The following is a 13,119-nucleotide window of genomic DNA, read 5'->3' as shown; positions in this document are numbered from 1 at the left end:
TAACAAGGTTTCATAGCTTCACATACAATGATCACACATACAATCCACCGAGATATCACTGTTTACCAGATCAAGACTCTTATAATGATACCTCACAAGGCATACTTTGTACAAAACGTATCATAATTCCATCAGTATGGTAAATATGGGGTGCTTTGGGGTGCAGTGTCACAGTTGTGTCTACACGGGTTTTCCTGGCATGGCTTATGTCTGTCAGGGGTGTGTATTTTTCACACTCCTGACTGGAATAGCTGTGCCAACAAACCTCTGTAGTGTAGATCTGGCCTATCCCATCGGGGTCTGGAGAATCAGTTCATTTCAAGTCTGTGTGCATGTTAGGGGCATGGGAACGGGGAACGAGAGTGTCTAATCTTCATATTTCAACTATTTGTATTTGTGTTTTGAAGGGGGGTCCTTAATTGCTCATGAAGCCAGGTGTATAGGCCTAAAATAATATAAGATCTGAGCTGCGTTCTAGTTCCAGAAATAAAGAGTAAAATGTGGTGTCATCAAATAATTTGTACTTTATATTAGAGGGAAAAACCAACAAGAAAAAAATCCAAAGTCTCTAAGAGGAAGCGGAAGAGAGAAGATTCAGAAAATATTTAAACAAGCCACCTAACTGAACCCTTTTAGTATCTCTGTGCTTCAGAGCATTTGAAATCTAAGTTCACTTGCTTCCAGGCTCTCTGCCCAGGATTCATATAAATGCTACTGTCTAGTCTCTCCTCTCCAGGGCTATACCCCACGTGAGCACTTTTACTTGCTTGCCTTATGGAATGAAGATTTAATCTAGTTCAATAAACTCTTTCAGAAACCTCTGGCTTTAATCAGTGACTGAATGCCAATCTAATGCGTGTGACTAATATGACACCTCTCTCGCTATAAAACATCTATGATCTCCCCGTCTGTTTACACGGATACCGGAATGTAGTTTTACGGCTTCTACTTTGCTTCTAAACATGTATAAGAGTTTTTTTTATATTATGTGGGGAAGACAGCTATAACTGTGAATTCAGGTGATTTCTGCCTTACATAGAATATTTGAAAGAAGTTTTTCATTCAGTGGTCCCCAAACTTTTGAGGGTCGCGCCCCCCCTTATCTCTGTCCACACCCCACGTCTCAGAGCTGGGCTGGGAGCAGGGCTGTGGCTCAGGGGTGGGGGGACAACACGGACGTATGTATGGGGGCTGCAGCTGGAGGTGGGTTTGGGGCAGGAGTGGAGCCATGGCCAGGTGCAGCTCCACACCCTGCCTCGCCACCAGGCCAAGAATGGAGCCACGGACAGCAGCCAAGGCTGGGGGCTGGAACAGGGGCAGGAGTGGAGCTGCCACCAGGCCTTGGTGGGGGCCAGCAGCTGGGACCTCAGCTGGGTGCAGAGCCCTGCGAGGCATGGGATGGGGCCAGACACGGGGCCGGGAGCCAGGGACATGGCTGGGGGTGGTACCAGGGCATGGGGGCAGGAAGAGGCTGGGTGGTGCTCCCTCCCCACCCCCCATGGGGGCAGGCTCAGGCCCTGCCATGCCCCCCTGGATGTTCCTCCCTGCTTCTCAGGGAAGCGCTCCCCACAGTTTGGGGATCTCTGCTCTAATTGTACATGTGGTTATTAAAAACTGTGGGTTATAAATGTACAAACCAGTTGATCAGAAGTGAAATATCAGAAAAGTGTTTGTACAAGAAGAACCACGTGTGACTCAAAATAGTGGGGGCGTCACCTCCTTGAATTGGTACCGAAACAGTTATGAGGAGTTACCCTCCCAGGCTTTGCTTCTCTATGCTCTAAACTATACTGACCTGTGATAAAATCACTGTCACTCAACAGCTTAAAACACCCCCTTGTGCCCACTAAACACTGACACCAGCTTAACTCTAGAGGGCAGTGTCTGGTGGTACACGGTTGAATTACGTACAAGATGGCATCTTCTCTTTTGAAAACAAAATAAGGGATGTCAGACCCAATGAGGGCTTTTAAGGAACTCGATAATGTCAGAACAACAAAACGCTGCTCTGAATTGCTCTGAGCGCCCGGCAAGTGGATTGGAGACACTGTTCTGAGAGGCTCCCAGCTCATTTAGTGCATTCCCCACATCCCCTCTTCTCTGGATTTCTGAATTCTGAAGCATGTTCTTCAGACAGAACCCTAAGGAAATCACCAGGCCTCAGTCAAGGCATGCAACACAAGTTTTGTATTTCACCACGTTCATGCAAAAATCCTGTGTCTTCAAATATGTCTGGGAATTCATATGTGACTGCCAATTCAGTGAGGTCTGGGTTTCCTGGTTCTACTGTTATTCTGATTTTTACTGTCTGGAAGAGCAAACCACCTGAAACAAAGAGGTCAACGCTGACCTGGATGATCCTCTGAAGAAATGGACTCTTTTTCCTCCAGCTCACCTACCCACAGTGTGCTAACCGCAGGCTTTCCATGATATCCCCCCCGCATATGCCTTGCAATCTCCACGTGTACTCAGTTTATGTGTTTATTTCCAGGCTTTCAGCACCTGCGTTTCCCACCTTTGCATGCACCATCTTAGTAGTCTACATACCAGTGGTTCTCTCCTCAATAATTCACAGGGTAGCCCCACACATATGTATCCTGATAGCCAATTTCTATCTCCTCTTTCCTTCCATTATGAACCTCATTGTGTATGGTGTGAAGATCAACAGATTCATGAATGAGTTCTTCTCCTGTTCTGAGGAAAGAGCATCTAGGCTGACCAGGAGGGGGCTGCTAAGCGATCAGGAAGCAGAGGATGCAGGAGAGATTTTCTGAGTTAATTAGACAGCATGCGTGTGGGGGCTTTGTGAACGCTGGGATGGGAACTCTACCTCCGACTCACAGGGAGCCATATACTGTCCCCTACACGAGCTTAGCGCTGCTGGCCAGAAAATGATCTTGGCCATGACCTTGTCAATGTATGCAGTTTGGGGGGCAGCAGCGCCCCCATAGTCCTCCAAACTCCACCCATTCCCCCCTGGCACTATGAGGAAAGGGCCTCAGCCAGGAGTGGGGAGCCACAGCGGAGGTCTGTCGTGGAGGCCGAAGGACCATTTCTCTTTATGATACCCCACAGGGTGCCAGAAATCAGAAGTTTTCCAGGGAAAATGGGCCATAGGATCTCTGCAGCGATATCTATGGGTGGTTATTCACACTATCTGGAATTGTTAATAAATTGTATCATTTGACCACATTTTGGTTCGTTATTTTGTTATGCAATATACTCAAGAGCCCAAATAACCAATGTCAGGCAGGTTTATTAATATGGCGCAGGAAAAAAAGGTTCAAAATGATACCAGTCTCCAAAGAGCCGTCCTGTGCAGTGATACTGCATTCACCTTACACTGACAGTGCGCTCCCCCCATTACAAATTTCAGCTGCTATTATTTATATGATTTTATAAGTTTCACATTTCTTCACACGTCACTAAAATCCAACCCATCAGATTGTTCCAGTTCCCTACCTTGTTGTTCCTCCCTTAGCTTTGTTTTAGATATTAGCATTCCAGGTACTGATCCATGAAGATACTTCCCTGGCTTGTACTAAGACATAGAAACAAATGAATCTTGATTTTGACAAGTTTTCTATCTGCTTGTGTCAAATGAGTTGTTAAGCAAATGCAAGGTGTTATGGGATTCTTAGCATCAGTGAATGAACAGGATTATGGTATAGGCCAGTTTCAGTTATATCACTGTTAAGAACATAAGAACGGCTGTACTAGGTCAGACCAATGGTCCATCTAATTCAGTATCCTGTCTTCTGACAGTGGCCAGTGCCAGATGCTTCAGAGGGAATGAACAGAACAGGGAATCATCAAGTGATCCATCCCCTGTCACCCATTCCCAGCTTCTTGCAAGGAAAGGCTAGAGCAGCAGTTCTCAAACGGGGTTGGGACCCCTCAGGGGGGTCATGAGGTTATTACATGGGGGGTCGCGAGCTGTCAGCCTCCACCCCAAACCCTGCTTTTCTCCAGCATTTATAATGGTCTTAAACATATAAAAATGTGTTTTTAATTTATGGGGGGGTCGCACTCAGAGGCTTCCTGTGTGAAAGGGGTCACCAGCACAAAAGTTAGAGAACCACTGGGCTAGAGGCACCATCCCTGCCCATCCTGGCTAATAGCCAGTCATGGACCTATCCTCCAGGTATTTATCTAGCTCTTTTATTAATTTATCTTATTCATTTGTTACAATATTTGTGGTTAATGTTATTGGTATTGAGTGCATACTAGTATATATATGGTGCAGATAATACACTGCACTCGGACCTCACTCTGCTCAGTCAGGGTGAGATCTTGATCATTCCAACCCTGTCTAGTGTGTACAAGTCTTAGATTGCAAGTTTGTTTGTTTTCCTAGGTATCCTGCTTTGATCTGTTTGCTATCACTGAACATCCATCCTTCTGTAGTTAATACACCTGATTTATGCTTTATCTTAACCAGTGTGTTTTTGAGTGAGGTGTTTGGGAATCTTAGCTTTGTTAGCAAAGGCTGGTACAGATCTTCCCCTAATTGAGGGGGTAACGGGCTAATTAATAAACATGCACATACAGATTCCTCTGCAGAGTAACACGGTCTAATTCTGGGTTTATGCTCCAGTAGGGGTGCAAGGTTGGGGCGCTGGGAAGTTGACTGGCGCCTCCAATGATGGTCCATGAGTGGCTTAGGTAAAGCACTCAGGTAGCTCAATTGGGGGTGTGGCGCCACCTGCTTTTGTGTTGGGTGATAACAGGACCCGGAGAGTCTGGCTGTGGGTCATCAGCAGAGCGGTGTAAGAGGCCAACCCAGCTGAATAATTAGGCAGCACAATGGTTCAAATAGCACCCAGGCTTCACCCAGGGGATACATCCCATAAAAACAGCCATATCAGCAAGAGTCCTTTTGACAATAGAGCTTATATCATTCAAGGAGCAGATTTACCTATACCAACAAAAGATCTCCTTATTCTGGTATGCACTTCATTTCCTCTATTAGGTTCTGCTGGTGTAGCTATACTGGCAAAGGCTTTCTAGGGTAGCCTACACTAATATGGGGTCTGATCCTGACAGATGGGGACCAATGAACTCCCACTGTAGCCAGTGAGAATTGTGGGAGTTCATCGCATCTGAGGACTAGCCCCACAGTTCTTACAGACCTTTTTGATCCTTCTGGGTGAAAGAGGCTAAAACCTGATCCTAATTCATACTCATTACTGACATGAGCCCATTGAAGCGTATGGATGGACTCCCATTGACCTAGAGAGACAAGGTATGAGAGGTAATATCTTTTATTTGACCAATTTCTATTGGTGAAAGACACACGTTTTCGAGCTATACAGAGTTCTTCTTCAGGGACTGGTTTTGTAAGACTTGGGTTGGGCCTTATTTCAGCCAAATGTGAGGTGCTGAATGATATTGAAGTTCTGTTCAAGATTCTTCAGTTAGATTGAAAGATAATAGGGAAGGTAATTGGCTATGAGGGAAATGCCATGTCACACGCATTGCAGGCCATGAAATCATCTCATTGTCATGGAGGCAGCAGGGCTTAGTGGCTAGAGCCCTGGACTGGGATGCCAGAGACCTAGGATCAATTCCTAGTTCAGTCACTGGGTTGCTGGGCAGAGGTGAAAGTAGGCCGGTATGGGCCGGTACAACATACCGGTGAGAAGTGGCCACCGGTACTGACCCAAACACAGCCAACGTTAAAGCATGATAGTGCTTAAACATCGCTGCTCCTTTCTCCTCCCACCCAGGGCCACCGATGGGGGGCGTGGGGAAAGGGGCAGCTGCCCCAGGGCCCGGCCATTTGAATTGCCACCAGAGGGCTGTTCATATTGACATCTACATGAAAAGGTATGGGCCAAACCCTCAGCAGAGTGCATGCAAGTGTAGGCCATATTGTACTTGTCCACAAAAAGTGTGCAAATCCCCTCAACCGACGTGTGCACCAAGGGATTTACATACCTAAACTGGGCAGGTACAAAAGTGTGCACACAGTGTGCAGGACTTCAACCTGTGTGTTAGGGCTCTGTTTTGACTTGAATATGAAGACAACTGAACACTGGTTTGGGAAAGAGATGGATAATGACATCTTACATGTACACAGCCTCTTTTATCCAGAACAACCCCCCCAAACCTCATTCTGGACAGACCCATTCACCCATTGCAGACATGCAGCCAAGTCTGGGGTGGAACATAGGCAGCAACACTACACAATTGCAGCTGCTACCACTTCCTCTTTGGGTAGGAAGAGGGGCCCCCCTGCATAGGCATAGTTTGACTTCAATATTTGGGGGGCGGCTCCAGCCAGGACAAGGGGGCCACGTTTGGGGGACAAATTCCGCGCCTACCCCTGGCTTGCAGTGCTGGGCCCACTGTGGGGTCACTGCCCTGCCCTGGTGTTTGTTCAGGTCTTGCACGGGGTGGGGGGGGCTCCTGCGGACTCAGAACCAGCCCCTGCTCGGTCACATGATGCTGCCGGGCCCCTTCCCTGTGCGGCAGCTGGTCGGAGCCGAGCCAGTCAAGTGAGCTCGGAGGCCAGGTGAACTGCAAGCTGCATCCTGGGGGGAGAGGCAGGAGCTACAGCTGGGCATGGCAGGTCGAGGGCGGCTTCTTTCCGGGAGGGGAGAGGGAGGGTAAAGGTGGGGTCTGCCCAGGGGGAGGGGGTGATTCGAGTTGTTTGGGGGGTGGCTGAACCTTTAAATTGTGCCCCCCACTATCAGTGGATGCAGGTTGATAGTGCCCCCTCCCGCCTCGCCCACCGGGCCGGCAGCCCGTCGTCCCCTCAGACTGACCAAATGGGAAATCAGGCCAGGGGCTGTGAGCACCAGCCTGGCATCCCTGGGCTGCCTCGCGTCCATCAGGGGAGGGGCACCGCAGGGTGTGCGCGGCCCCTCGCCTCAGCTGGGACCAGGGCCAGCCAGAGGGCGACGGGACCAGGCAGGTGCCACAGCCAGACCCCGCCAACACCCTGCACCTCGGCAACCCGCTGTGTGCCTGGAGCTCATCACCGGGAGTTGGCAACTTTCTAATGCCTGAGAACTGAACGTCTCTGCCACACCCCTGCCTTTGAGCCCCCGCCCTTGCCACGCCTCTTCCCCAGAAGCCCCACCCCACCTCTTCCTCTGAGGCCCCACCTCTACTCCATCCCTTCCCCAGAGGCCCCACCCCCTCCCCACCTCTTCTTCTGAGGCCCCGCCCCCTGCTCCACCTGTACCCTCCCCGTCGCTCAGTCCCCATCCCCTGGGACTCACCTGCCGCCTGCAGAGCCGGGCTGGGAGGAGCTGACGTGGAGCCTGTCCAATCGGGGCACAGCGGGACATGGCGGGGTCATTCCCCAGACCGAGGGGCAGGGTGGGGAAATCGGGGCACACTGGGGGCTGGTACCTGCTTTAGAGCCCGGTCCAGGAGCAGTAACCAATGCCGTTCTCCAGGCTCCAGCAGCAGGTGCTGCTCTTCCCGCTCCCTGCAGGTGTGACCCTTCTGCCAGGCGGAGCCAGCAGCAACCCGGGCCCGGTTCAGTATCTAGGGGTTCCTTTCCATCAGTACAACAGAGAACCAGCTCGAGCCCCCACTCAGTAACCTAGGAAAATTACACACCACCCCTGGGCGCCTCTGAGAGGCAAAACTTCCCCTCTCGCAAGCACAGAGTCTGAGTGTAGAAAAGAAACTTTTAATAAAAGGCGGGTGGTAACTGGGCACTAATTCGGGAAAACACCACAAACAGGGTTCACAAACATAACCCCATCCCTTAGTAAGTTGGGCAGTGTCCTTTTCCCCTCAGGTTCTTAAGTCCACCAGCCCAGAAGTCCCTTTAGCATGCCCTTCCCTTCTGTGCACCCCACTCACAGTTGCTGTCCTTGGTCAGTGCAGACCCAGAGTTCAACGGTGCATTTGCAGAGTTCACCTGCAACCCTGGGTGGAGGTAAGGAAGCACCTTACTCGCTCTGCTGCTCAGGCACTCATCCACCGCCCCTCTCCACCAGCCGAACCATTGTCCACTCGCTGTGCCTCTCCACTAGCCACCCTGCTGGCTGCTCACCAGCCACGCATTCACGCACTGACTGTCAGTTATCATCTGGAGCTCTGTCGTGGAGAAGGAGGGATCATTTCTCTTTATGCTACCCCAGAGGGTGCACAAAAATCAGAAGTTTTCCAGGGAAAATGGGCCATAGGATCTCTGCAGTGATATCTATGGGTGGTTTTTCCTGAGTATTTTATTAACACACACACACACACAGAAAGACAACACTTTGTTTCATTTATTTATTGTCAGTATCAGAAAGTGAACACTGAATACTTTGTGCCTAATGTTAGAGGGCTTTCCCTTCACCCCCTCCCCTGGTTCTTGTCACGCAGACAGAAAGCAGAAGACCAGAAGTGCAGACCAGGTGATGTTTATTGGGGTTAGTTCCAAGCAAACACGTCCGCAGCTCTGCACGCTGGCAGAGTCTGTTCCCCAGTGTTCTGTTCTTCCCCACTCCTCGCCTCCATTCCCTATTCCCCACTCCCCCCTGCTCCTCCTTAGCAGGCCAAAATATACCTGCAGTGCACACCCCTAGTCACACCACTTACAACTCATGGTCATGTTCCGTTTTGGAGGGTTGTGAATCTGGGGTCTTCATCCCACCTCTTTTGTACCCCATGGGAGGGGTAAGGAGTGAGGTTGGGTTTCTTTGGCTTTTAGTGTTTCTTATGCCTCTCCCCTCCTTCTCCCCCCCCCCCCCCCACTGCTCTTTCCCCTCCTAACTGCTTGCTTGACCTTGCTTGAGAAAAGGAGTTGAGACGGTCTTTAAGCGTGCGCTCATATATGACATTCCCACCGTGCCCAGTAACACTTTAGCTGTATCCCTTATCTTTTCCCATTGTACTAAACGCCTCATCTGGTTGTGGGAAATGCAACACACGATGTCTTTGTTCATTGCTCTTCACACATATAAGTATAAGATATGTGTATGAAAAAGTCAGCCCCAAAATTCTATCTCAGGCTGGCAAACAAGCCTATAGACAAACGCCCGAGATCACTCTGGTAAGGATTTGGGGAGTTTCGAGGTGCCCTTTGAGGAAGATGCACCATTCCTCGCCCCCCTCTCTCGACATGGTGCATTGTGCTGCTGTGTCGCAGTCAGGGCCGGCTCTAGGGTTTTTGTTGCCTCAAGCAAAAAAAATGTGGCTGTCCCCAACCCCAGTCCTGGGCTCTATCTCCCCCCACACCCACACCCCCTGCCGCCCCAGCTCTGGGCTCTCCCCCCCACCCCACCCCACCCACACCCCCTGCCACCCTAGTCCTGGTCTCCCTCCTCACCTCCACCCAGTCCGGTGCTGGCAGGGTCGGGGTAAGCAGCGGGGCTCCCGGGCCATGCCTCAGCCCAGGGTCCCTCCAGCCAGGGCTCCTGCCTCCAGGACCGGCCGGGACCCTGGAGAGCAGAGCCGGGGGACTGCCCCAGCAGGGAGCTGAGGAGCCAGGGCAGGGTAGCCCCAGAGGGAGCAGAGCCCCGGAAGGCCGGACAGCAGGCCCCACACGGCAGCACCCCGCCCTCTATAGCCCTGCTGCTGCTTCTGGCCACCCTGCCACAATCCCTGGGCGGCTAGGCCGCTTCGCTCAGCCCCGGCTGTGGCACTGGGAGGGCGGCCACCCTGTCGCACCTGCAGGCGGCTCCGTGTGCCCCGCAGGGCGGCCCCCAGCTCGAGTGACCCACCTCTCAGAGCCTGCCTGGCCCAGCCACAAGGTGCAGGCGCTGCTCCCCCACGGCGTGAACTGCAGCAGCCCCAGGGCGCCCCCCGCACACGACGCACTGCTCCTGCCAGGGCCGGCTCTAGGCTTTTGCCACTGGAAGAAAAAAAAAAGGTGGCCGGAATGCCGCCCACGAAAATGTGCCGCCTCAAGCACGTGCTTTGGTTTGCTGGTGCCTAGAGCCGGCCCTGGTGGCAGTGTTGAACAACTGGGGACAGACTCTCAAATGTTCAGACACCACAACTAAGGCCAGATTTCCCCTAGAAAAGTTGGCACCAGCAGTGTCCATGGTGGCACATTGGGACAGACAAGCCCAGCACTCCACACTCCCCTTTGTTACCAGCGCTGCACACATGGGGCAGAGAGAGGACAAGGCATGGCCAAGATCACCTTCCGGCAGCAGCACTAAGCGCGTGTAGGGAATGGTGTATTGCTCCCTGTGAGTTGGAGATGGAGTTCCCATCCCAGCACTATGCACTTCCACTATGGGGAAAGGGCCTCAGCCAGGGGTGGGGAGCCAGGGCGGAGCTCTGTCCTGGAGGCCGAGGGACCATTTCTCTTTATGCTACTCCACAGGGTGCACAAAAATCAGAAGTTTTCCAGGGAAAATGGGCCATAGGATCTCTGCAGTGATATCTATGGGTGGTGATTCAAACTATCTATAATTGTTGGTAAATTGTATCGTTTGGCCACACTTTGGTTCATTATTTTGTTATGAAATATACTCAAGAGCCCAAATAACCAGTGCCAGTCAGGTTGATTAGTATGGTGCAGGAACAATACGATACCAGTCTCCAAAGAATCTGTGGGGCTATGTTAGATTCACCTTACACTGGCAGTGGGCTCCCTCAGGTACAAATTTCAGCTGCTATTATTTATATGATTTTACAAGTGACACATTTTGACAAGTCTGCTATCTGCTTCTGCCAAATGCTTAGTTGAGCAAATGCAAGGTATTATGGGATACTAAGCATAAGTGAATGAACAGGATTATGGTATAGGCCAGTTTCAGCGATATCACTGTTAAGAACATAAGAACAGCCATAGTGGGTCAGATCAAAGGTCCTTCTAGCCCAGTATCCTGTCTTCTGACACTGGCCAATGCCAGGTGCCCCAGAGGGAATGAACAGAACAGGGAATCATCAAGTGATCCATCCCCTGTCGCCCATTCCCAGCTTCTAGCAAACAGAGGCTGGGGACACCATCCCTGCCCATCCTGGCTCATAGGGTATGAATTGATCTCGTTCTTTTTTTAACTTATCTACTTCTTTTGTTACAATATTTGTGGCTAATCTTCTTGGTACTTAATGTATACAACTAGTATATAGATACGGTGCAGATAATACATATTATGAATGTGATATATATCTATATGCTACCCAGCATATATTAGGCAACAGGAACAAAGGTGATAGCAAAGCAGAGCAAGACTTTTTCCTGAGTATTTTATACACACACACACACACACAACACTCTGTTTCATTTATATATTGTCAGTATCAGAAAGTTAACTTGGAACACTTTGTGCCAGAGATCATGCTGGTAAGGATTTGGCAAGTTTCGAAGTGCGTTGTGCTTCTGTGTGGTAGGGTTAAACCACTGGGGGCAGACTCTCAAATGTTCAGACACCACAACTAAGGTCAGGTTTCCCCTAGAAAAGGTTGGCACCAGCAGCTTCCATGGTGGCACATTTGGCACAGAAGAGCCCAGCACTCAGCACTTATTCTGGTGCCTAAATGGCCCCGGGTGTGTTGCTACATCTCAGCGGTGACTGAACTTCAGGGGCAGATACAGCATTTGTTACTGCAGCATACATGTCCATGGCTGTGCCTGGAAGTATCAATAATAAAGGCTAGATGTTCCAGCAAAGCAAGAGAAGGTGCAAGGAGGCTTCACACTCCTCACACTCCTACACACTCCACACATGTGGCCAAGTGAGGACAAGGTCAGGGCCAAGATCACCTTCTGGACAGCAGTGCTAAGCGCATGTAGGGGACGTGTATGGCTCCCTGTGAGTCGGAGGTGGAGTTCCCATCCCCGCGTACACAAAGCCCCCACAAACATGCTGTCTAATTAACTCAGAAAACCTCTCCTGCATCCTCTGCTTCCTGATCACTCAGCAGCCCCCTCCTGCTCAGCCTAGAAGCTTTTTCCTCGGAACAGAAGCAGCACCCGGTCACGAATCTGTTTGGTTTTCATACCGTACACAATGGGGTTCATCATGGGAGGAAAGAGGAGGTAGAAATTGGCCAGCAGGATGTGTACGTGCGGGGCAACATGGCTCCCGAACCTGTGTACTGTTCCGGTGAGGACCAGAGGAATGTAGAATAGTAAGATGGAGCGAAGGTGGGAGCCACAGGTGCTGAAAGCCTTGAGCTGCTCTTTCTTGGATGCCAGGCTTAAGACAGCCCTTAGGATCTTGACATACGATAGGGAGATGAACATCAGATCCAGCCCCACATTGAAGACAGTTATGATGATCCCATAGAAGTTATTGAACCTGGTGTCAACACAGGCCAGCTTCACCACGGCCATGTGCTCACAGTAGCAATGGGAGATGACGTGGGACCCGCAGTAGGGCAGCTTGCTGAGGAGGAAGGGCAGAGGGATCACTGGCAGAATAGCCCGGGCCAAAGCCGCCAGCCCGATCTTTGCTATCACTGAATTGGTCAGGGTGGTGACGTACTTCAGGGGGTTGCAGATGGCCACATACCTGTCGAAGGCCATGGCCACCAGCAGAGTAGACTCCAGGGTGTTGAACGAGTGCAGGAAAAACATCTGCACCAGGCAGGCATTAAAGCTGATCTCCCTGGAATTAACCCAGAAGATGCTCAGTGTTTTCGGCACAGTGGTTGTGGATAAAACCAGGTCGACCACGGCCAGCATGGCGAGGAAATAGAACATGGGCTTTTGTAGGGAGGGCTCTGTCTTGATAGCATACAGGAGGGTGCAGTTTCCTAGAAGGGCCACAGTGAACATTAAGCAGAAGGGGATGGAGATCCAGAGGTGCAGAGCTTCCAGCCCCGGGATGCCCGTCAGGAAGAACACTGATGGATCAATGCCTGTGCCATTGGGAGCTGACAGGTTACCCTGCAGGAGCATCCTCTGCAAGTTTCACATCAATGTCTGTCCTGTCAATAAAACATAGGAGATGGTGAACAGACACTATACACATGTGTCTGGCTCACGGGGTGCAACTCCATTGGGAACGGATGACAAGGTCTGGCGCTGATAGAAACATTGATTGGGTAGTAAATATCGAGGACCTCAAATTAATGAAAGCCTGGATCCAGGGGTGTAAGTACAAAGTGATAAGATATCAGCTACTGCAGGGCTCTTGAATCTGGCAGGCAAAGGCATAACAAGTTCTAGTGGCTGGAAGTTGAAACCTTCAGAGTGCAAACTGTGAA

General features: G+C 50.7%; 1 protein-coding gene across 1 annotated transcript; it reads right to left on the bottom strand.

The window, feature by feature from the left end:
* Positions 1-11,848: 11,848 nt before the first annotated feature.
* LOC123361859 (olfactory receptor 52K1-like) lies at positions 11,849-12,811 on the bottom strand. The gene has a single exon (XM_045002036.1). The coding sequence runs from the start codon at positions 12,809-12,811 to the stop codon at positions 11,849-11,851; it is 963 nt and encodes a 320-aa protein (XP_044857971.1).
* Positions 12,812-13,119: the final 308 nt, after the last annotated feature.

Source organism: Mauremys mutica, chromosome 1, assembly GCF_020497125.1.
Source record: "Mauremys mutica isolate MM-2020 ecotype Southern chromosome 1, ASM2049712v1, whole genome shotgun sequence".
NCBI classification, from domain to species: Eukaryota; Metazoa; Chordata; order Testudines; family Geoemydidae; genus Mauremys; species Mauremys mutica.
Note: the sequence above shows the minus strand (reverse complement) of the source record. Positions and strands in the feature narration are given on the sequence as shown.

Excerpts from the sequence above, each read along its gene's own strand:
- LOC123361859 (XM_045002036.1), bottom strand. The coding sequence starts at position 12,811 with ATGCTCCTGCAGGGTAACCTGTCAGCTCCCAATGGCACAGGCATTGAT.